The 23,708-nt window shown below is 48.9% G+C and overlaps 1 protein-coding gene and 1 long non-coding RNA gene across 3 annotated transcripts in view; both read left to right on the top strand.

The window, feature by feature from the left end:
• The first annotated feature begins 948 nt into the window (after positions 1-948).
• On the top strand, positions 949-3,397 carry LOC135991652 (uncharacterized). Its single transcript, XR_010606535.1, has 3 exons — positions 949-1,295; positions 1,373-1,570; positions 2,377-3,397. It is a non-coding gene; the product is annotated as an uncharacterized LOC135991652 (long non-coding RNA).
• Positions 3,398-12,915: 9,518 nt separating this feature from the next.
• The window catches only part of RYK (receptor like tyrosine kinase), a 59,266-nt gene continuing 48,473 nt past the window's right edge, over positions 12,916-23,708 (top strand). For both annotated transcript variants that reach the window (XM_065639928.1, XM_065639927.1), the window contains exon 1: positions 12,916-13,318. In XM_065639928.1, coding sequence (XP_065496000.1) covers positions 13,009-13,318 — 310 coding nt within the window. In that variant the 5' untranslated portion in view covers positions 12,916-13,008. The remainder of the gene's footprint in view (positions 13,319-23,708) is intronic.

Genomic DNA, 23,708 nt, shown 5'->3' with positions numbered 1-23,708 from the left:
TTTGCCTTGGGAAGATGAGCTGAAGGCCAGCGATGGGCTGAGGGCTTGAATTTACATCCATTCCTGGTTTCTGCCACAATACAGATGCCAAAGCAGGTTGGCTTTGCTTAATAAAAACCTCATGGGACCTTTGGCCTGCGCTGCCTTTTCCAGTTCTTTACACCCATCAAACCGGGGTGATTGGTCCCTGAATGGTGGCTCCCGCTGCAGCGTCGCCGACACCGACCCGCCGAGGAGCTGCCGGCTACGTCAAAACCAGCCCATCCCGCAGCCCCCAAGAAATCGCTGACGTATCTGCAGATTGAGGGGCAGAGGCCACCAAAGCAAGGAGAAGCGGCTCCCCGGCCTTGTCACCGAGGGCTGTGTCCCGCTCGGATCCCGGCGTCGCCCTCGCCCCTGGGGTACGAGGTGAACGAACTGGAGTTTGGAGCTGGACACGATGTCCACATTCTTCAGCTCGGGGCTAGGAATGTCAGCTCCTGTCCCGACGCCAAGGGCTTGCATTCCTCCCCCATGCTGCTCCCAAAAAATGCCAGCCCAGAGTGGTGTCTGGGACAGGGGTGCCGCGTGGTCCAGGGGGACGGGAGGGGGCATAAACCCGCAAAAAAGTCTTTTTAGTGCTGGTGGCAGAGCCAGGCAGGGGTTGGCATGTGTGTGCTGGCGCGTGTTTACTAAAATGCTGCTCCCAGCAAGAGGGAATGGCTGGAATTCGCTCCTCTCGCTCCCTGTCAGACCCCAAGGACACACGGGCGGACCCGGGGAATTTGCTCCTCCAGCTTGTTGCCATGGCTGAATATTTTCAAGACCCAAGCAGCCAAAAAAAAAAAAAAAAGAAGAAGAAAACCAAAACGTTTTATTGGGAGGGAAGAAAAATAGCGGAGGGAAAAAATGCAGAAGAGTAATGAGAAGGACGAACGAGTCCAAGAAATGTATTAGATCATCCCTAGAAACTGGTGTCTGAGGAGTTCTCCGTAACTCAGGCTGTTCTAATATTTACTGCGTGTTGTTCAAACTGTAACTCCTGGCACCGGCTGGGGCTCAACGGCACCGTGTGCTGCTCAGAAACGTTAGTAAAAACCAGTCCTGGGCTCCAGAGGAGCTGCTGGCAGCAGGGGGATATCTGGCAAGTGTGCAGAGCTGGCAAGCAGAGTAATGCGGGATATCAACTCTGAGCAAGATAAAAAGATAAAACCCTTGCAGAGGCGAAGCGAGGACGGGCCGGTGGCCGGCTGCAGCGTGAGAACCTCGCCGTAATCGATGGGGAGAACGCGAGATGCAAACCTGTGGGCAGGCAGGTATCCCTCATTCCTCTGATCCTGAAGGGACTTGTTTCTATCGGTGTGTTAGGTATTTAAAACCACTCTGCGGGCAGCTTTTTTTTTCCGAGCAGGTTTCGGCATGCGGGTTGCGAGGCATCGCTCCCCACGCTCCATGGCCGTGACGCTCCGGCTGAGCATCCCTTCCCTGCACAGAGGCGTCGGGAGCCCAGAGTTCCCACCCAGGCCCAGATGATGCAAGTTGGGCTCATTTGACCCCGCGGCACCAATTCGGTTTCACGCAACAGCGACGGGTGGGTTTAAAACCTCGTGATGTTCCAGCACCCTTGGTTCTACTCATATCTCCTGGGGGGAACCTGGTGCTGCAGTAATGTGCACCCTCTGGTGGGATTGCCCATCCTGGGTGTTAATTACAAGACGCAGGTGATAAATAAGGGTGCCGGGCTCTCTGCTGACCCCACGCAGGCTGGGTGCCCACGGGAGCATTTTCCCCAGGGATGAGCGAAAGGATCAAGGAAAGGCCTGGCTTTGCCAGGCTGAATTGTGGAATAAAGCACCTGAACACCAAGAGCTGCTGGCAGCACTTGGCGGGGTCCCGTGGGCCACACACTCGGCCTGCGGGAAGGGAGCCCCCCGCAGCGAGATGGGGCTTCATAGCAAGCCCATCACTCCATCTTGGCAAGGGAAAGCACTGGGAGGGCCGGCGGGAGGTGCTTCCACGGGGTAATTCCCCCCCCGTGCAGCCTGCGGGGCCGCGAACACGCGTGGAGGAGGTGGCAGCGGTGGGCGGGGCCTCGGCGGGAGGAGGCGTGGTCTGGGTAGGAGGGGGCGTGGTGTTACCGGGAGAAGGCGTGGTCTGGGGGAGGAGGCGTGGTCTGGGTAGGAGGGGGTGTGGTCTGGGCGGGAGGAGGCGTGGTCTGGGTGGGAGGGGACGTGGTCTGGGTGAGAGGGGGCGTGGTCTGGGTGGGAGGGGGCGTGGCCAAGAGGAGGCGGGTCCCGCCCCGCCGGCGGGGAGCCCGGGCGCGCAGTGCCCCCTAGCGGCCCGCTCCGCTCCTCAGTCCCAGTTGGGCGACACAAAATTCTGTCACTTCGCTCCCAGGGTCGACCCTCCGGCGCAGGCACCTGCCACCCCCTGTCACAGCCACCGTGCTCCTCTGCCCGGGTACAGCACCAACAGAAGACACCTGCCCCCGAGCGCTTAAAAACCACACGTGCATCTTCCGCTCGCACCATCCTCCTTGCTGCAAATATTAATTAGTCTAGGAGGGCTCTTTAAAAATTTGCGTTCAGTGGACGGTTTCCCACGCAATGATGGTTTCCAGCTGAGGGGTTTTCCAACTGATTTGTTAAGGATCGTTTCTCCCTCTCTGGTTTCATCCTGCGCACAATAACGGGTCTTCGATGCTGCTCTCGCCCGCACGGGTGAGATAAAGCTGATAAATTAGGGATAGGGAACCTGTTGACTTCTCCAGGAGCGATAATTAACACGAGCTGTAAGATGCCAATTTTACCCAAATAAAAGCAGTCTTGAAATCTCGTTACTGTATTCACATTTGATTCTCCATGAAACATAAATTTCAGTCACTGTAACAGAACTGCATTAGCTTTTTTTCCTTCCAAGTTGTAATTTTATCTGCAGATAAAGGTAAAGAGGTAAGTGATTGTTTTAGTGCATTTTTCTGAAGGAGCTTCTTTGCAGTAAGAGAAATAGCTCTAGAGCAGGAGACAAAATAAAGAACAGACCCATGTTATTTCCTTGATAGCTTATGAAAATGCCAAATGTATGTTTTGATTTTCTGCCCCACTGAAAAATTGTTTCATTTTAAAAACCTGAACCCTCCTATTATTCATTTTTGTAATTTTAATTCATTTTAGTTTATTAAGCTTGGCGATTTAAAACGGAACAAAACAAACCACCACAGGCTAGGAAGGGTGACTTAAAATCTGTATGAAACCTCTTTTCCTTGGGAGTTATTATCTATTATCATGCTCTGTGTTACACGCAGGTTGTGTACTTGTGGGATCAAGCTGCCTCATTTTGTATAACACCCACCCATGTACTCAGTCTATTTTGTCATTATTGTTCATGTGTGGACACATTTTCTTGCGTATTGTTAAATGAAACCCTGTTTAAAATTGCCTGTTGTGTGAGACTCACAGTGAATTTTTGTTTTGTTCTGTTTTTTAATAACTCTTCTGCATTGTGCTTTTCCAGGCTTGTTTGCTAGAGTGTGGAAAGCTGTATTGTGCCAGGAGGTTTGCAAATGGATGCATAGATGTGCACATGGACAAACCTGTCCTAAGGTTTGGTGACCATGTCTCTGGAGATTCTGGATGGCTTTCACCTCATAAAAATATCTGTCGGTGGTACTTCAAGAGCTGCCTTTTGTTTTTGGTGATGTCCAAGAGACGTTAAGCACCACACCGGCAGTGAAAAGCTGGTTTCCACCTTCACCCTGACGCCCTGGAGATGCCTCCAGTAGGAAACTGGCGATACAATTAATTTGTGGGATGTGTCACTGGGTGCTGTGTCCAGTCCTGTCACCCACAGCTCCGTAAAGAAGCCAAACAGACGGAAAATGCTGAAATAAGACCTGTGGAGCGATTCAAGATCAGGCTTCTGCTATACAGGGAAAGGCCAAGGAAATGGAACTTATTTCACTTACGCAAGAGAAATGGCTGATCACTGTGATGACAAAGCCAGAAAGGTCCCAGTAACCAGTGATTTTTACAGAGTGAAAGCTGGTGGCAGGGGAAACTGAGGCAAAATGATGTGGCCCGAGCAAGCGCCTGCTTACGGGATCCCTCCTCGCTGGCTCTGGGGCCTTAAAAGGTTTTTCGGCACTGAAATCTATGTGGGAATACTGGATATTTTATGAAAATAATTTTTTAAGTGTTTTGGGGTTTTCTCGTTGGTGTTGAAGGAAGGAGTTTTCACTGAATTTGGGGTATACATGACTCTGTGTGGTGTGGTGGGGACTCTGAAAACGCCTAGAAAAGCTGGATGGGAGGAGGCAAGGTTGTTTTTGTGCAGCCTTTTCCCTCTTTTTCAAGATGAGGATCTATGAAAACCCAGCAGCCCTGAAAGAACAGATCAGAGTGAAAAACACAAGGCATTTTAATGCGGCAAAACATCCTGCTAAGTCTTTTGGTTTATTGGTGTTGAGCATGTTCCAAGCCCATAGAAAAGGACTCAGAAAGAATCTATTAAAATAGTTGGCTTCTGGGATCTGCAACGTCAGCATGATTAGAATGGATCTGTTTTTATCTGTAGGAGAATGTATCAGCTATAGGAATCTGTTTTTCAGAAATAAAATATATTTGTGTTCCATAAAAGGTGGCCAGTTAGGGTGTAACAGTATTTTCTGGTGCTGGGAAGAGAAGCAAATACCTTAGTGTGGCCACGATACAGCAGAGACTCAGATCTCAGGTCCAGCCAAGGAAATTAATACCTGTTCTCTCCTTCATCCCCATGCGCTTGAGCACCTTCTCCTCTGTTCCTAAGGCCACCAGAAGCCATGGGGAGATTCCTGTTGCCCACCATGAGTTCATTAGCATCACCCAGCACTCACCATGGTCTAGTATATTCAGTTACCGCGGTAACTTTGGCACTGCCAAATCTGCAGGATCTAACCATAGACGCCCGGCCTGCAGAGCAGAGATGGAGCTCAGGCGTCTCTCCAGTGTATGTGTAGAGGCAAAAACCTCCCATGTATTCCTCCTGCATCCAAACTGGGATTTCAGGCAAGAGATTCCATCCACGTGTGATCCAGAGCTCAAACCACTTGCTAGCAAAAGAGTCTGTTCATCCCCTGCACGCAAGGAGTGAGTGGGGTTTGCTCTTTTCCAGATGCTTTCTTGGCTGGTGCCATTGCAAAAATTGTAAAGGTATTTGGCCAGAAAATGGGAGGCAAGAGTTAGATGTCTGCAGCCTAAAGAAATTCAGACTTGCTGCTCCCCAAAGCAATCTAAACCCTAAGAGGAATGTGAGTTGTGCTCTCCTGTGCGTCTTCTTTGATGGATCCAGGGCTTCTGCAGCGTCTTCTTGTCCACAAGACAGTGGGATTCAGTGAACTGGGTGAGACGGTCAGTACTTGGTTGTGGTTCTCATGTGCAGTAATTTTTAGCCTAGTGAAAACTGGGATTTTAATACTTTCTCAGAAAGGAAGTCAAATAAATATTTTCCACGTCCTAGGTAAATACTCCCATTGTGCTTTTGTAAAAGAAGGATGGCATACAATGACTCGTACAACTAATTATCTCCATTCCTATATCGTGTGGGGGCTCTGAAAAACCCCGTTAAACCCTAAAACAGCTCAAACTGCCAGAGCACAGGGAAAAACTGACATAAGCGATCTGTAAAACGTGTCCACATAAGTTTACAACTGCTGTTCAGCTGGCTTCCCAAGGGAAAAGGGAAAGGCACAGAGAGGAACGAGCTCTCTGAGGATGGGGCCTGCACTTGGAGTCATGTCATTGTAAGGGATAACTATCACGCCTTTACAAAAAAATGTGATGTCATGATTTTTTTTGTTTTATTCCTCTGTCTCCTCTTTGAACCCCTAGCGAAGCCAATTTCCACACATCATGAACGACAGTGCAAGGTCTGTGTTCTTAGCAGGGAGGTGAGCAACCCCTGAAGACAAATTTTGAAGGTTCGTTGGCACTGAAAAGCCAACAAAACACCAAACGGGAGACAGAAACCTGGCAGCTCTCGGGGGTGCAGCACCCATGAGCTGGTCTTGGGTCTCGGCCACCGAGTGATTCTCAGGATGTTTGTGTCACGGTGATTTTAACGCTGGAGGTTGGTTTTAACAGCATCTGCCGTAACCATCCACGAAGTGACAAGGGTGTCACTGCCCTTTGGCTGTGTAGGAGCAGGGGGCAGGCAGGGGACTGGCCAACATGTGGGAGGACTTTCTGGAGCAGTGGATGGAGACTGGGGGATTCCTCAGAGTTTCTCCAGCAGTTGGTGTGTTTAGGCAGCCAAATCCAGCCCCACTCTTCCCTTTGGGAATAGCACGAGACCAACGACAGCAGGGTCAGAATGCAAGACACTGATCGCAGGAATTCCCCCTCAGTCTGGTCATCAAAATGGCTTTCTTCATCATTTTCTGGCCTGTCTAGATAGCAACTCTCACCTGAGTACTGAGATCCAATGGTCTGAGCACAAAACAAAAAGTAACAGTGTCACAAGACTTACTGTGCAAGCCATGCCTTAAAATGGCCCAAAATCCTGGAATCTATTAGTGAGGAAAATGCTCTAGATGACATAGACCTCAGCCAGCATCCCCTGGGCATCCCAGGGAGGGAAGAGGTGAGAGGACCAGCCCCCAGACACAATTTATTTCGTATTTAGCAATATCACGGCGTGCAACACTCCCCTTATAAGGCAAACAAAGGAATGGCATGTGCCTTACCAACCAGACGCTGAAATCCCAATCTGACGCTCTGCTTTCCTCTGGCCTCTGCTTGCTTAATGCCACAGGAGCTCTCAGTTCGCTTAATCTCCCCAGGATGTTTTTTCCATGAAGTGCTACATTTCCAGGAACTTGTACAGGGCATTTCTCTCTCCTGCTGCGTGAACGACTTTTCCTCTCTTTACGTATTTCAGCCCAAGTGGTGCGACCCTGCGGTGACCGATCAGCCAGCCCTTCTTTCTCAAGGGCAGCTTTATGGACCTGCCTGCACAATTAGAAATTAAAAAAAAAATAATAAAAAAAAGAAGTCTGTTGCAAAACAGAGCAGGCTGGAAGTCTGAGGCTTTTTTCTTTGCTTCAGTGCTGGGTCTCTGCTGTTCTAGAAACACGGACACCAGCTTTCCCAGCTAGTTTATGGCTGAGGAGACAGGGTAAAGAGAGTTTGGGGGAGAGTTCTGTGTGTTTTCGACCTTGAAATTTCAGCTCTTCCCTGCCCTGGAAGAGTCCATGGGTGACTGCTGATCTGAGAGAAGCCACCTGGCTATTTACACAATTTGATATGTACTTCATTCCCTCATTCTCACTTCTCCTCCCTGGGCTGTGGGCAAAGGGGTGGCAAATTTAGAGAAGATAAATACCAAGAGGCTTAGAAAAACTAGTGCTTACCCAGGCTCAGCTGTGACGTCTTTTCCTAGGTCCCCTAAAATCCCTTTTGTCCCTTTCTAATGAGTGTCCACAAGCAAAGCCACAGCTCCATGGCATTTCCACGGGGAAGCATCATGGGCAGAGGGTTTTGCGCAAGCGATGAGCTGGAGGCTCCTGGGCCACGTAACCGAGGTGCAGTTTCACTGGACACCATCCAAGCGCTGAGGTCACCTGCTGCTTGGAAAGAAGAGAAACCGTTCGAAGGCAAAAATGTTGGAAGGCTGATGGGAGGAGGCAGAAGGGCTTCATTCCTGTGTCTATGTGAAGGGGCCAGCTCTCCTCTAGAAGGAATGTTACACCGTCATTTACAGTTGTAAAGAGGAGGTGGGAAAAGCCACCTTGCAGTGTGTGTAATCCAGTCCGGACACTGCACAGGCGTCGCGAAAGCCCTTCATCCCATCTCCCACATGACAGAATCACAGAATGTCAGGGACTGGAAGGGATGTCGCAAGCTCATCCAGTGCAATCCCCCCGCCGGAGCAGGAACACCCAGATGAGGTTACACAGGAAGGTGTCCAGGCGGGCTGGAATGTCTGCAGAGAAGGAGACTCCACAACCTCCCTGGGCAGCCTGGGCCAGGCTCTGGCACCCTCACCATGAAGAAGTTTCTTCTCATCCTTAAGTGGAACCTCCTGTGTTCCAGTTTGCACCCGTTGCCGCTTGTCCTATCACTGGTTGTCACCCAGAAGAGCCTGGCTCCATCCTCCTGACACTCCCCCTTTCCATATTGATCCCCATGAATGAGTCACCCCTCAGTCTCCTCTTCTCCAGCTCCAGAGCCCCAGCTCCTCAGCCTTTCCTCACACGGGAGATGCTCCACTCCCTTCAGCATCTTCATGGCTGCGCTGGACTCTCTCCAGCAGTTCCCTGTCCTTCTGGAACTGAGGGGCCCAGAACTGGACACAATATTCCAGATGAGGTCTCACCAGGGCAGAGTAGAGGGGCAGGAGAACCTCTCTGACCTACTGACCACCCCCCTTCTAATCCCCCCCAGGTCCCATTGGCCTTCCTGGCCACAAGGGCCCAGTGCTGGCTCATGGTCACCCTGCTGTCCCCAGGACCCCCAGGTCCCTTTCCCCTACACTGCTCTCCAACAGCTCGTTCCCCAACTTATACTGGAACCTGAGATTATTCTTATCCCTCTATCATATGTCTTACACAACATCCCAACGTATCAAATTCCCATCAGCGCCCATTAATTGTCAGCGATTTGCTTTCGCAGATGGGTTCTGCATCCAGAAATGTGAAGCCCTTCTCTGCCCCTCGGGACGCAGCGGTGGTAAACGCTGACACGAGCGGGCTCAGAGCACGAGCAGCGATGCATCCCGCTGCCTCGCCAAGCAAAACTTCGCTGTCCGAGCGCTGCGAATTCACAGCTATTGCTCGCGGCTTTCTGTGGAGAGACTTCGCGTACCCCCTTGCAATGTAATCTTACCCAGAATGGTTTTGAAAGACCGTGAACGCCATCCTGCCAAAAACAGTCCGTGCAGCCAAAAAAAATCGACAGAAGATCTTTAGCATTTGAGCTGGCCCGTGAGTTGCATTTTTTTCACCTTTTCAAACGATAAGTTGCTTGGCATCCGTGAAACCTTCATTTGATGCCCAGTACCCCCCATTATTCTTCTAAGTGTGGCAGGCTGCATTTTAATTATAACTTCAGGGCTTAGCAAGCAATCAGCTTCATGGCCATAACGGAACAGACACATCAGCAATGACTTTAGCCCTAAAAGCGGCTGTGCACAGGCTGGCAGATGGATCCTAAGAATGTGTTTATTTGCGCTTGGTTTATGTGGTTTGGGTGACCTTTTGTTAAAACCAGGCAGTGACTTCCAGGAGGCAAGTTACATACGCACTGAAAAGAAATGCAGTAAAATAATCGAGCACGGGTCCTTCTGCTAAATGTCACATTTCTGCTGAATATCATACCCTGTGTTAACGGCAGGGGTGGCTGAGATTAAGGTTCATGTTATCAGTAGATGGGATGGTAACACTGCACCAAAGGACATAAGTTTCTTCACAACTTGAGACACGATTAGTTATTGCTGCTGTGAACAGTCTTTAGTTTAAGAGACTAAACGAGGATTGTTGCTGAAACAAGGCAATTGGTGCAAATTCACGCTCCTTTAGTGCATTAGTTCTGCGAATGCTTTTGCGATGATTTTTATCAGGCAGCTCAGGAATCCTAAGCCAAAGATGAGCCTCAGTTTTGTTTTTTGATCACTTTAGACGCACAAGTTGCCTGTATGTCCATGAGTCCCTAAGCGAGGTGCATCAGAAAATACCCGGAATCTGAAATTTAGACTATGTCCGAACGATAAATAAACACACAGACCCAGACTCCGGGTTTAAGGGCTGAGGAAACGGTCTGTGGAGAACCTGTGGTATGGAGGCCTCGCTCTCAGCATCCAAAGACTTACACGTAATTTGCAACTCCATTTCCAGTTTTGTTTTTTCACACCTCACGCTGCTAAGTAAGTGATGTTTATTGTGGAGAGGTACGCGAGCAATTTCGCTTTCACCACGGTGATTAGAAGAGCAGAACTTCCTATACACTTCCCACTCTTACGAGCTGAAAGACCCACTGATTAAAAACCCTTCACAGCCAATTAGTGTCCTCCTGTCACGTTGTCCCGCGTAGGTAAGAAGTTCCTCCTGGCAGGTCCGATGGGAGCGTATAATTCAAAGCTATTACCTGATTTAATGGTCATAAATGGATATTGTGACACATCTGCTGAAAAGCTCAGTTGAGCAGGCAGCTACCAGCAATGGATTTGCTGAGACCGAAGCTGTTACGGCTCTTGGGGGAGCACAGAGGAGCTGGAAAGCAGCCAGGTAGGAAGGTGGTGATGGAGACGGTTCTTCCATCATCAGCCCGGAGGGGCGAGGGACCAGGAGCCGTCGGTTCAGAAAAACAAGAGCCACTCGCCGAGCCCATCGCAACAGAGGTTTTGCATTTCAGGGGAAAGGTGGGCATCCCGGAACGGGGTTTTGCGCCAAACTGCAACAGAAAAACGTACTTTTGAAATTCTGCATAGAAGTGGATTTCGGGAAAAGGTCAGGGATGTTTGTAGAGGAGATTCAAAGCCTCATGCTGGAATTCAATGTTGTTTTCGTCATTCGACTTGATTATTATTGCATTCTTTCAGAAGATATCAGTTGTCACGCAGCACTGCTGCTGGCATTTCATACTATAACAAAACAGCAGACATGTTTACAGTTTAAATGTTACTTTAGGATCATTATAGGCATCAATGGCTTGGCTGGGATGGAAATAACCATCCTTGGTAGATCAAAGGCCCTCCTTTGTTATGGCGAAACGAAACACTGCTGCTGTTTCTTAGCTCTGAAAGGAGCACAAGATTAAAGCAAAAAGCAGACTAAAGCATTAAATATAGCATCAGTACACAAAGTTTCTAAAAAATTACCAAAAAAAGAAATTTTCTTAAAATCGAAATGCTGGTGTTCCAGAAGTATTTCCAGTTGGGTAACTTTCTGATCAGTGTCAGTTACATCAGTATATCTGGTTTTGTTGTTGTGTTTTTTTTTTTTTTTCTGGGATGTTTTGGCAGGTTATTCCCCAGCTGCTGGGCCTGCCTGCGGCTGGGAAGGTGGTGGATGGCCAGGGTGGGATGTTGATCAGGACAGGTTGAGGAAGGTGACCAGGACAGGCTGTGGTAGATGATCAGGATGGGTTGTGGTAGATGGTCAGGACAGGTTGGGGTAGATGTTTAGGACAAGTTGGGGTAGATGTTTAGGACAGGTTGTGGTCAAAAGATCAGGACGGGTTGTGATAGATGTTTAGGACAAGTTGTGGTTGATGATCAGGACAGGTTGTGGTAGATGATCAGAATGGGTTGGGGTAGATGATCAGAATGGGTTGGGGTAGATGATCAGGATGGGTTGGGGTAGCTGTTCAGGATGGATTGTGGTTGATGATCAGGACGAGTTGGGGTAGATGTTTAGGACAGGTTGGGGCAGATGATCAGGACGGTTTGTGGTAGATGATCAGAACGGGTTGTGGTCGATGATCAGGACAGGTGGTAGATGATCAGGACAGGTTGGGGTAGATGTTTAGGACAAGTTGTGGTTGATGATCAGGACGGGTTGTGGTAGATGATCAGGACAGGTTGTGGTAGATGATCAGGACAGGTTGGGGTAGATGTTTAGGACAGGTTGTGGTAGATGTTTAGGACAGGTTGTGGTAGATGATCAGGATGGGTTGTGGTAAATGTTTAGGACAGGTTGTGGTAGATGATCAGGACAGGTTGTGGTAGATGTTTAGGACAGGTTGTGGTAGATGATCAGGACAGGTTGTGGTAGATGATCAGGACAGGTTGTGGTAGATGATCAGAATGGGTTGGGGTAGATGATCAGAATGGGTTGGGGTAGATGATCAGAATGGGTTGGGGTAGATGATCAGAATGGGTTGGGGTAGATGTTCAGGATGGGTTGTGGTTGATGATGGGTTGGGGTAGATGTTTAGGACAGGTTGGGGTAGATGATCAGGACGGTTTGTGGTAGATGGGTTGGGGTAGATGTTTAGGACAGGTTGGGGTAGATGATCAGGACGGTTTGTGGTAGATGATCAGGACGGGTTGTGGTAGATGTTTAGGACGGGTTGTGGTTGATGATCAGGACAGGTTGTGGTAGATGTTTAGGATGGGTTGTGGTCGATGATCAGGACGGGTTGTGGTCGATGAGCAGGACAAGCTGTGGTAGATGTTTAGGGCAGGTTGGAGTAGATGATCAGGACGAGTTGGGGTAGATGGTCAGTACAAGTTGTGGTAGATGATCAGGACGGGTTGGGCTTGATGATCAGGACGGTTTGGGGATGATCAGGACGGTTTGGGCTTGATGATCAGGATGGTTTGGGGATGATGAGGATGGTTTGGGCTTGATGATGAGGACAGTTTGGGGTTGATGATTGGGATGGGTTGGGGTTGATGATCGGGATGGATTGGGGTAGATGGTCAATACAAGTTGTGGTAGATGATCAGGACGGGTTGGGCTTGATGATGAGGACGGTTTGGGGTTGATGATCAGGATGGTTTGGGGATGATCGGGATGGGTTGGGGTTGATGAGGACGGTTTGGGGTTGATGATCGGGACGGGTTGGGGTAGATGACGAGGCCAGGCTGCGGCCGATGACCAGGCCGCGTTGCGCGGGTGCCCAGGACAGCCCCGGCTGGCAGCGCTCGCAGGGGACGGCCGCGGCGCGGCTGAGGGCGGTGTGCGGGCCGACGGCGGCTGTGCGGAGACCGACCGTGTGCCCGGGGGGGCGGTGTTCACCCCTCAGCCGTCCCTCGGGACGGGCCCAGAGACCCCCGAGGAGCCCGTGAGGCACCGGGAGGCCGCTGGGTGCCGATGTGCGGCGGGCGCCCCCCCGCTGCCCGCGGGCCGCGGCTGCGGCGGCCCCTGAGGCGGCGGGAGGGGGCGGGGCCGCGCGGCGCGCGTGCGCGGGGCGGGGCTTGCGGCGCCGCCGCGGAGGAAGCGGCGCCAGCGGCGGCGTCGGGCGCGCGCAGCCATGAGCGGCGGGGCGGGGACTGGCGGCCGCGGCGTGTGAGGGGTTCGGCGGGGCGGGGGGTCCCGGCCCTCCCCGCGGAGCCATGCTGCCGGGCCGCCGGGCCGGGGGTCTAGAGCCCGGCGGGGGGCGGTGGCGGCGGGGCCGGCCCCTTTCGGCGCTGGGGGAGGCGGGTGCGGGGCGGCGGCCGCCGCCGCCGTCGTGCCGGGTGCGGGGCCCGCGCCGCCATCTCCTCCGCCTCTTGCCGCTGCTGCTGCTCCTGCCCGCCGGCGCCCAGGGCCAGGCCGGCCCCAGCTCCGGCCCGCACGCCGCGGGGCCCCCGGACTGGCCCCCCGCCGGCCCCGGGCCCAGCCTCAGCCTGTACCTGAGCGAGGAGGAGGTGCGGCGGCTCATCGGTGAGTGCGGGCCCGGCGGGGGACACGGGGCCTGTGGGGCTGGGGAGGGGGTGCGGGGCCGGGGGAAGGGTGGGGGTCTGTGGGACTCAGGTGGTGTTGGGGGTGCGGGCGCCCAAAAGGGGCTGGGGCAGTTCTGGGGGGGGGCTGAGGGGGCGGTTTAGGTGTCTGGAAGAGGATGGGGGAAGTCTGTGGGGCTGGGGGTGTCCATGGGGATGTCTGTGGGACTGGTGTGAGGTGACAAGTGTGGGGTGCAGGGGATGGAGGGGGCTGTGAGCAGGGCTGGAGGAGCTGGGGCTCAGCAGAGGATGGGGGGCTGTGGGGTTGGGTGAGTCTGGGGGTCTGTAGGGCTGAGGTGGTGTTGGGGGTGCGGGCATCCAAAAGGGGCTGGGGGGCGTTCTGGGGGCTTGGGGTGGTGGTTTGAGGGGCTGGAAGAAGATGGGGGAGACTGGGGGGGGGTGGTGGGGGTCAGTGGGGCTGGAGGGGGTAGCAGTGGCTGTGGGGGTCCATGGGGATGCCTGTGGGACTGGTGTGAGGTGACAAGTGTGGGGCTGCAGGGGGGGTGGAGGAACTGGGGCTCAGCAGAGGATGAGGGGCTGTGGGGTTGGGTGAGTCTGGGGATCTGTAGGACTGAGGTGGCATTGGGGGTGTGGGCGCCCAGAAGGGGCTGGGGGGCTGGTTTGAGAGGCTGGAAGAGGGTGGGGGAGTCTATGGGGTTGGGGGGGGCTGGTGGGGCTGGAGGGGGTAGCAGTGGCTGTGGGGGTCCATGGGGATGCCTGTGGGACTGGTGTGAGGTGACAAGTGTGGGGTGCAGGGGGCATGGAGGGGTCTGTGAGCAGGGCTGGAGGAGCTGGGGCTCAGCAGAGGATGGGGAACTGTGGGGTTGGGTGAATCTGGGGAGCTGTGGGACTGAGGGGAGCAGAACAGAGGAGTCCAGGGACCCTGGGAAGAGTCTCTGTGCTGCCTGGTGAGTGTGGTTGAGGTTTTAAGGGAAGGAAAGGGTCCTGGGCTTTGCCCTGATGCTGAGGGGTTCCCTAGATTAAGGTGACTGGGGATGATGCCTGGTGGGAGCAGGGTGAGCCCTGGAAGAGGTGAGTTCAGGCTTGTGATTTAATTAGCGAGGCGAGTGACATTCAGAGGGCAGAGAGGAGACCTGGCAATAATTGGGTGCGTGCGTGAAAGGAATCTTAATTTCTAGGCAGGCTGACAATTGCTGTGCGAGTACTTGGAGACCGTTCGTGAAGTCCCCCATCTGGCCTGCTGCGGAAGGCGTTCGCAGTAGTTTTGTGCTTGGGGAGTCTCTGATTTAAATGAAGATTTGTTTTCTGTAGGCCTTTGGCTTGCTTAGGCTCTTGTTTAGAGTGGGTGACTGGAGTCTCAAAACAAATCCGTTGGTATCCTTAGTGATTTGTTTTTTAATTAAGTGTCCTTGTGTGTCTGTAAGCTAAAAAACGGGCAGCACAAGACTTTATTTGCATCAAATGGACAAAATGAAAATATCTCCAGTTAATTTGAACTCTGCAGGCACGTAGCTGACCCAAGTCGGGGGATCTGGGGACTGAATAACACTGTAAACATTTTTTCCCTGGTGGCTTGTTCTGGCGATTAGTGTTCTGTTCCCATCATTTTTACACTGCATGTACTTGCTGCCAGATGCTCTGTTACAGACGGAGGATAAAAATGTCAGGCTTGCTTTTTAGCTGAGTTTCTAAACAAGTCGTTAATCTTGGAAATACTGAATGGTAAGGTTTGCACTGTCCTGAAATGTGTATTTAGTTGGATTTGTGCAGACTTCCATGGTCCACTAGCATAATTATTCATCATTAAGTAGCAACTGAGGGGGGAAGATCTACTATTGTTATTATTTTTTAAGCTAAATTGCGTCCTGGAACCTCTCTTGCAGGTGTCTGTTGCTAACGTTGTGAAAGTCACTTATTACTCGAGCTGTCTGTATCTGTTTTATATCACTTAAAGTATCTGACAATTAACAATCTGTTCTGCGACTCCAAAGGATTTGATAACCTGAACTCTAATCCAGAGACATACTGGTACATTTTTCAGCCTGTGGGATGCAGATCACTAGAAATCTGCTGTAAATCTGAAAGTTTATTTTACCTTGTGTTGTTGGCATGAGCAGATTTTGTTTCAGGAGTATTCCTTTACACCTACTAGCTGTTGTAGGTAAGATGTAGCTTAATGAGGCACCTAGACACAAGCAATCGTGTCTCTGGTAACTATTAATACGTATTGCTCTGGCAGAATAAAGTCCAAAGGGCCAGATGCATTTGTTCTAGTTCTTCACACTTCTGGAAACAAAACAAACTAATTAAAAATAGCTAGTTTTGTAGTATCTGAATTGTGTTTCTGGTCAGTCAAGTTTATGGTTTTGGCCTCTAACTTCTTTGAGGAAAGCCATAGCTCAGCGGATGCTAGAATAGTCATTCACCGCAGATGGGAAAATGCAAACTGTTAGGTTCAGTGAAGCTTCTAATATAAACACAGAAGCTCATTTCTCTCACCTTTAGTTTCTAAACTAACTTTGTCTCTAGTACTGTCTTGCTGTGGTTGAACAGAAAACTCTTCAGCTTTCTGAAGTGCTCAGAAACCCCAGTGTTACCTGGAGTTACTACATTCTGTGGCGTGTTTTCATGTTTCTTAATACTGACCCCATCTTTCGATCACAGATTCGATGTGTCTGTTGAATCAGCCGCATGTGGTGAGATGGTGCGTCCTCCGTGCAAAGCCGGAGCGTCTCCGGTGGAAGGTCCGTGGGGCTGAACCTCTTCAGTGGAGCATCGAGGTGCTTCTGCTCTCCTCAAAACCAGAGTTTGGTGTCTTATGGAACCTTGGCCTGTGTTTTTCATTAGGCTGTGGCTCTTGTAAATGAAATAGTGACTTGCTTATTTGTGGCTCTTCTTTTTGTGGCATGGAGGCAGGACAGATACTATGGTTTGTAGCAAAACTGCCCGCTACTTTCCTGTGTGCTTACGCCAGATTTCCACCGTTAGGCTATGTGATTCTGACCATGTGTTTGCCTTAGGAGGAATTGTTTTGAAATCTTCAGAACTTTGCAGAGAAGAGAACTAGAGAAAACTGGCTCGTCTTGTCGTGCGAGATGGATTTTTCTTTTGAAAAGCTGCGGAGTTCTCATGGCCTGAAAGCACGACTTTCTATATGGCGGGCAGATGGTGTCTCTGTCAGAAATCTGTCTTGCCATTCCCATGGAAAAGGTTCACAACCATCCAAACTATAAGTGTTTTTCACATATTTGAATGTGTCAGATTCCACTCACACCAGGCAGGATTCAGTGATAGACGGGATAAAGGTAAGAACGAGAGAGATGAGTTAGTCAGGGGGACCTGGTTGAGGTGACTTCAGGGATGGCACCATGAGCCGTAGCTTTTGGGAGTTGGTCTGTGTGGACAATATTTTTTTTGGACTTGCACATAAACCTGAAGAAAGTAGCGTTGATCTTATGGAGTCGCTAACTCTATAGGTATGATAACACCACCTGATCGTATCACTTTTTATTGACCACCTCGTGGTGCTGAACTCACAGGGCAGATGGTGTTAAATTAGCGATGAGTTATTCACTAAACAGTCCGTACTTGATGTAGTGACTTTCATTCATTTTTTTCTGTGAAGTCTGAATGTGGTGATTGCCCGATGTTGAAATGCTCTGATCTGCTGTTCACAGGATCCTGTGATATAAAGTCACATGTGTCCCTGCTTGGCAGGTAACAAACTAAGCTTTAGAGAGTAAGGTAAAAAAATATCCATTAATATTAGGTAGCTAACTTTAATAATGAATCTATTTAAAGTACATAGCGTTATTTAGCACTTAATGCATTCATGGTATATCTTCTAGACCTTCAGCTGTGAGTTCGGGCAGTTCTGCAGCTCAGCCTCGCCAGAGACCTTGGGTTACACTCCACAAGGACCAGAATCAATAGCTGCCTGTGAAAACTTGGCTTAAGCAGGTGTTTTTTTCTTGCATTGCAGGTGGTTCTTTTGCAGCATTCATGAGAGCACCTAATTGTTCACGGCAGCAACAAGGTGCTTAAGCAGGGAGGACAATCCCATCTGTTCTTGCAGGGGTTATTCTGCTGTGAAATTGGTTTTGTGGGCAGCCCTCCTTATCACATGGCTCTGGTTCTTTCTAGATGTAGATCTAGCCTTGAATGCTGAATGAGATTTAAGTCCCAAGGGGGAAAAAAATACTATGTTGTGACAGAACTAGTGGTTATCATAATGCATATGTATGGCAGGATGAACTAGAATTGAAGAGAATCTTAAAGTCCTACAATGTTTGTGTTGAGTTTGCAAACTTAGTATTCTCTGGCCTGGTTTCTTCTGAGTAATTGTATTGAATGTTGTCTTCTGTTAGTTTTTTATTTGCACTTGCTTAATTGAAGAGTTAAATTAATGAACACTTACGTGACATTTTCTTACGTGTTCTAGAATTTTATTTGAAGCCAGTGTGCGGCTTACTGAAATGAACTGTCTGGTTTTGGGGTGCAAAATCTGTTGTAGCAGAGGGTGGGCTGGCTGTTTTTTAAATTGACCTGCGGTGGAGGTTGGCAGGGGCCTCTGGAGATCATCTGGTCCAACCCCCTGCTCAAGCAGGGCCACCCTGAGCCTTTAACCATCTTGGTGTCCTTCACTGGACTCTCTCCAGTAGCTCCATGTCTCTTGTACTGGGGAGCCCAGTGCTCCAGGTGTGGCTTCACCAGGGCTGAGCAGAGCCCTGGTCAGTTTTAGGCCAAATGTAGTTTAGTTTCCATCTGAACTAGACAAAACATCCACTTATTGTAGCAGTTGATCTTAATTAAGATTTCATACTGTGGAACAGCTTTCTTCATGTCACTATTTTGGGGAGCTCGCAGCAGGAGTTCACATCAAAAGTGCTTTCTGGGGCTTGCACTGAGTTTGTAGTGACTGGAAATCCTCTTGTTCCTTTGTCACCTGATTGGTTGTCCCCATTATGAAAGGGAGCTCAAAACTGGTGTGCTGCGATGAGCTGGGTGATCAAATCATTGAAAGGTTGAAGTATTTCTTTCTTGTGATTCTTGAAACGCTTCAGAGCCTCATTAAAAGCCCACTCCTTGACAGCGTTGCAACCCAGTGAGTTTTGTTAGTAGCACCTCAAATTTCCATATGAGGTGGGTAAATTACAGATGCTTGTATGCGGTACCTCTTCAGGACAGAGAAAATACAGCGAAGAGCCTTTGGGTAGTTGCTGGAGGATGAGATGTTCATGGAAGAGCAGGTGTTTGAGTACCCTGATGTCTCAAACAAGCGTCTGTGATACGTGACCTACAGTTCAGAATTTTGTTCTGTTGTATGCATGTTCATAAATCCTTGTTTTCTAGCTTTTAAGTGCTCACCTCTGAAGAACAGTAGCTATTTTCATGTTATATGCAAAATCAAGTATTGTATCGCTGCGGTCCACATGCTTGCTTTTGCAGGAGTGCAGAAACCTGCATATTAGTGCTTCGGTTTACCATTTAAAAGGAACTTAATTAAAAATTACCATAGGTGCACCCAGCTGGATGGAAAGCAAGCTTTTAATCTTGCCGGACGCCATGCACTGTAACAAAACCGAATTGCTGATGCTGGTCTAAAAATATCGTGCTGTATTCCACTTAATTGGATGTGTTGCCTCTGGGATAATTATTTTATTACCTCGCCCTGTAAAGCTCTTTAGTCTAAATTTTTAGTGTCACCAGGGAACGTCACTCAAGTCCATTTTGGAGTGGTGGAGGGTTTGGAGGCCGCGCACAGCAACATCTGGCCGCTCACAAGCCACAGCAGGTCGGGACAAGTCCCTCGCGTCGCAGAGCCGAGCAATCTGTTTTCGGTTTGGAGCCTTTTCGGTGCACTTGGATGCTTGTCCGTCTGATTTACCGCGTACCGTGCCTCACGTCAACGTCATTTTGAGGTTTATGAGAACAAGCTGCATTTGGGGTTCCTCTGCCCTTTCCTGTTAGCTCACTTTTAATTTGCAAAGTTCAAATAGTGTGTGGGTAGCTGTTTCTTCAGAGTCATGTAAACCCTCTGCGATATTTGTAGGGCTTGCAAACCGGCAGAAGAACACGCTTTTAAAGTTTGGAATAGCCTGTGGAAGGCCATGGGGAGGGATGCCAGTGCAGAGGCAGCTTCTAGCCTGGGTTTGGATCGCTTTGAAATAATTCTGTGTGACTGCCATGGAGAGGAAAGTCTGGGAAATACCGAAGTGCTTGTGCGTATTGATCTTCTCAGCATTGCTGAGACGGATGGCCGATTTCTGCCACCCGCTTTATCACACTAGCCTATGTGTCGGGATTTAAAAAATGCCGGGAGCTCTGTCTGAATCCTTCCTGGGGGAAACAATTTGTTTCTGCAAATGGGCCGCGCGGGAGGGACTTGCATGGACAGCGAGCGGCTCGGCTTCCATGGTGCAGCACTCCAAATTCCTCACTGCCAGCAGAATCATATGGGGGAATGGTACACCAATACCTGCTCTCCTGGATGCAATGTCAGATGGCTAACCTGAGGCCTGAAGAGATGGGAATCCTGAAAGAGAGACGTTCAAACAAGTTCCAGAAGAAATAAGAGCAAAAAAAAAACTCCAAAGCAAGCAGAAACAGTTCTAAGAGGAAAAGTTGCTTGTAATATTGACTCCAGACCCCAACAAATGTGTCTGTGCAGATATTATTATATCTGTGTTTCACTGATAGGCATGGGAATTTAATCTTTCACCTGCGAAACTTACTTTAAGCAAAAAACTGTAATGTAATATTCAACATGCAAGTGCTAGCAACAGTTCTTGTGGTTCCTGTAGCCCTGGTTAGCTACAACTAACAAAAATTCCGATATTTCAGTCTAAAATGTTACATAAAGTGTCTTCCTGTAGGCATGAAAGGGCAAACATTTTAATTATGGGATTCTGGATTTCCACCGTAATATGATTTATTGGTATTCTGATCAACAAGGACCTAAATTATTAGTGAAAGTCTCAAGACTACGTAGGATCCTTGTGGCATCTTTAGAGACTGAACACACTTGTCACTCACTGGGGAAAAATATTCCTTTGCATGAGTCTAGGATGGATTTCATTTAGTAATGGAAAAGCATAACCTCTGCTGCTCTGTCCTGGGAGGAAACAGCCATTCCAGCTCCCCAGAGGCCAAGGTCTGTCTGGTGATAAATGCTTGTGGCTTTTGTAACATTCATGTGTCAGGGACTTGGAAGAAATCTGACCTCTGAGACTGAAGGCTGGCCCGATGAGAGGGGGGAAAAAAAAATCCTGAAGCTGCATTCCTCGCTGCTGTGCTTTTTACACCTGTGTTCGCTTTGGCAGTATCTTCGTTCTCAGTGTTGATTGTTTGGCCTCTGTGAATACATGCTCTCTTTCTCCCTCCAGTGCATAGACAGAATGGGAACAAGAGAGAGCAAATGGAGGCGAAAAGCTCCCTGTACGCAGGAGAGGAGCCAGCATGAAGGGCTGGGACTGATACTGCTCCTAAACAGGGCAGAGGGAAACACAAGAGATAAGGATTGTGCTCTCACAGGCGTGAAAAATCCCAGGGTGGCATTTTCCAGAGAACTGGAGCTGTGCTGGACTTGCTGGTGTGGGGGTACTTCAAAAGATGGAGTATTTGGGGCAATCTTGTGTTTTTTCTCCTCCCATTCTGCTATTCCGAGCTGTGTTTGGATACTGGAAAAGCTGAATTAATGAGGCACATTCCGAATGTACCTTGGTTTGTAGTTATGCTGAGCTGTAGTGAAACAGAATTGCTCGATGACTAATTCCTACCTGAAACTACGCAGACTGAAATATCACCGAGGCTCCTACTTTCCTCGCAGCAGAAGGACCTTTAGTTAGAGGCTATTCCCCTAGTAACTTAGCGTGCGGTATTAAAATCGTACTTGCGGACTCGACTGAGAAAGCAGAGAGTGCCTGAAGGGCGAAGTGCATTTAATGAGCTGTGCCTGATGAATTGATTTTTTTTTTCCCTTTTTTCTCCTCCCTGAATGGCAGCAGCACCAGCAGATCCCATGTAAGAATGAATGCTAATGCTCTCTGAAAACGCCTTGTGGCGGTACAAAGGCTGCGATAGCAGAGGCTTCAAACGCATTATTTCTCTTCCATCTCTGCCTTTGTCCTTCTCTCAAGCGGATAACTCGCATATTTGCACTGACTGCTTTGGAGAGCTGGGAGCAGAAGCAACAGCATGAAACTAATGCGGTGCTTTAGAATTTCGCTTCCACTTACCGGGTGTTGAATAGACGTAATTAAATTAACCAGTATATTGATTTCACCACGCTGCTTGGGAAAGATAAGAGCAGTAATGTAAGCGTTGGAGCTGCTGCTTGGCGGGCTGGAAAAGCTGCAGCCGCTTGGAATATGTGATGCCAGCGGTAGCAATGGTGGAGCCGAGCAGGTTGATAAACTAAAGATGATTATCCTCTCAAAACTGTTTTAGCCTTTCTGAAGTTAGTGGATGGCCATGTAGAATAATCCCTTCTAAAAGGAAAGCCCCGCAGTTTAATATTTTTTTAATTTCTTAGTGTGTAGATTGCCACAGAAGTGAGTAGACCCGGTTTATTTTGTGTGGAGCTTAGTTTTGTGTTAAGCAATTCATGTCAGCGATGGAAGCCTTCCAAAGCATCTGGGCAGATATGAAGGGTACATTTGGCAGTCCTGTCGGTCACAGAACTAAAGGCACGAATTTAAAGGCTGAGAGGTCTGATGCATTGAGAGAGGTGTGTGTGTTGGGTTTTAAATTTGCTTCTGATTTGTACTCGGGTGGTGGTTATAGAACGACTCATGGCTGCTGGCAGAGACGCCTTCTAAAGGTGGCTTACACTGTTGTATTTTATTTTGTTTCCTGCTGGGATAATTGAAGAATTAAGTTTTTTATATTCTTAAAAATATAAAGCAAAATGGGTGAGCAAATGAGGGTTTCCTTTGTGTCTCCTCCAGCCCTGTATCTGCACCATTCCTGTTCCCGTCTGTCCTGCTTGCACTTGCTCATTAGTCCCAATATTGGCTTTGAAGGTCCCTGGCACTACTTTTCTCCTGCTTTCAGGTATCTCAGTGTCACATCTTTCCTTTAGAATCAGCCCTTGGATAACTCATGTGCAGTGTTCTGGTTACTAATAGCAAAGTGACTGCTGGTTTTGTTGGAGTTTTAGTAGTTTTTCTCTTTTTTTTTAAGTTTCAAAGGGGCAGATTTCATTTAGAGGGTGTTCTCAGGAGCAGAGTTTACTTGCTCTGAGGCAAGAGATTTGTTTATTTCTATTTTTTTTCCTCTATTAAGGAGAGTGTCATCTAACCATTTTCTCAGCTATCTTTATATCCTACCTATCAGAAAAATAAAGATTTTTCTGTATGTGGAGGGGAGAAGAATAAGCAGTCAGGCTGTTGAAATGTAATTGTTGCTGTTCAGGGACAAACAAAAGGGTAAGCAGTTGGGTCCTAGGAACAATTAATATCTCTTTAGTTTGGGTTGAATTAAATATTGCCAAGTTCCTTATGCTTTCACTTTAGCAAGTGCCATCTCCTGGGGGAAAGCTTCTGCCCAGAGAAGGGAAGAGACTGCTCTGGCTTTCAGAAAGTGAGAAAAACCCCATTTGCCCGTCGTGTTGAACTTGCAAATTCTAATTAGCAGCATCAAGAAGATGAATTGTGGGTGATCTGTTGGTGCCAATTCATAAGGATTTAATGAGAGCTCTCAACGAAGAGTTTTTCCTCTTGTTTACTAAATGTTGGGAAGTTTCCTTCTAAGATTCCCTGCGAGGAAGTCTTGGTTGGTTTTCAAGGATGCAGTCATTGCCTTCAAGTTATGCTGAGTATTTCCTCACATTGAATGCCTTGTGTATTGTTTTCTGTCTCCAGCTCATGAAAAGATGATTTTTGTGCAGGTAACAAAGCCCTTTGTGTAAATAACCGCGGTCCATGCGTGTCCTGAGCAACCGTACTGTTCCCAATGAGGAACTCTGTGGGGAGAAACCTTCCCTGGAGGTCAGAATGGACTTAATTCTGGAGCCCCACCAATCAGTGTGATGTTAATGAGCTAATGTTAGCACAATTCCGTAGAATTTCAGCATGCTTTGGTGATAGGTCAAGCTGTGATTTTTATTTCTAGTCTGTTTTCCGTGCACTCAATACTGTATTTTTTTCCGAGGTCTGTGTGATACTGGATTATAATACATCCCTTTCCAGCAAAGCTTAGCCTGAAGTTTAGAAGGAAAGGGTTGAAGAGCTCTTTTATGAGATAGATGCAAGTAGACAATGAAGAACTTGATGTGGACGTAGGAAGTTGTCCCGCAAAAAAGAGGATTCTTTTGTCTTGGTGTGGTTTTTCTCCATTTTTTTTCCCTAATTGTCAGGCGATGAGCAGAAGGA

This window comes from Caloenas nicobarica, chromosome 8, assembly GCF_036013445.1.
Source record: "Caloenas nicobarica isolate bCalNic1 chromosome 8, bCalNic1.hap1, whole genome shotgun sequence".
NCBI lineage: Eukaryota > Metazoa > Chordata > Aves > Columbiformes > Columbidae > Caloenas > Caloenas nicobarica.
This window is presented reverse-complemented; position numbering and strand designations above follow the sequence as displayed.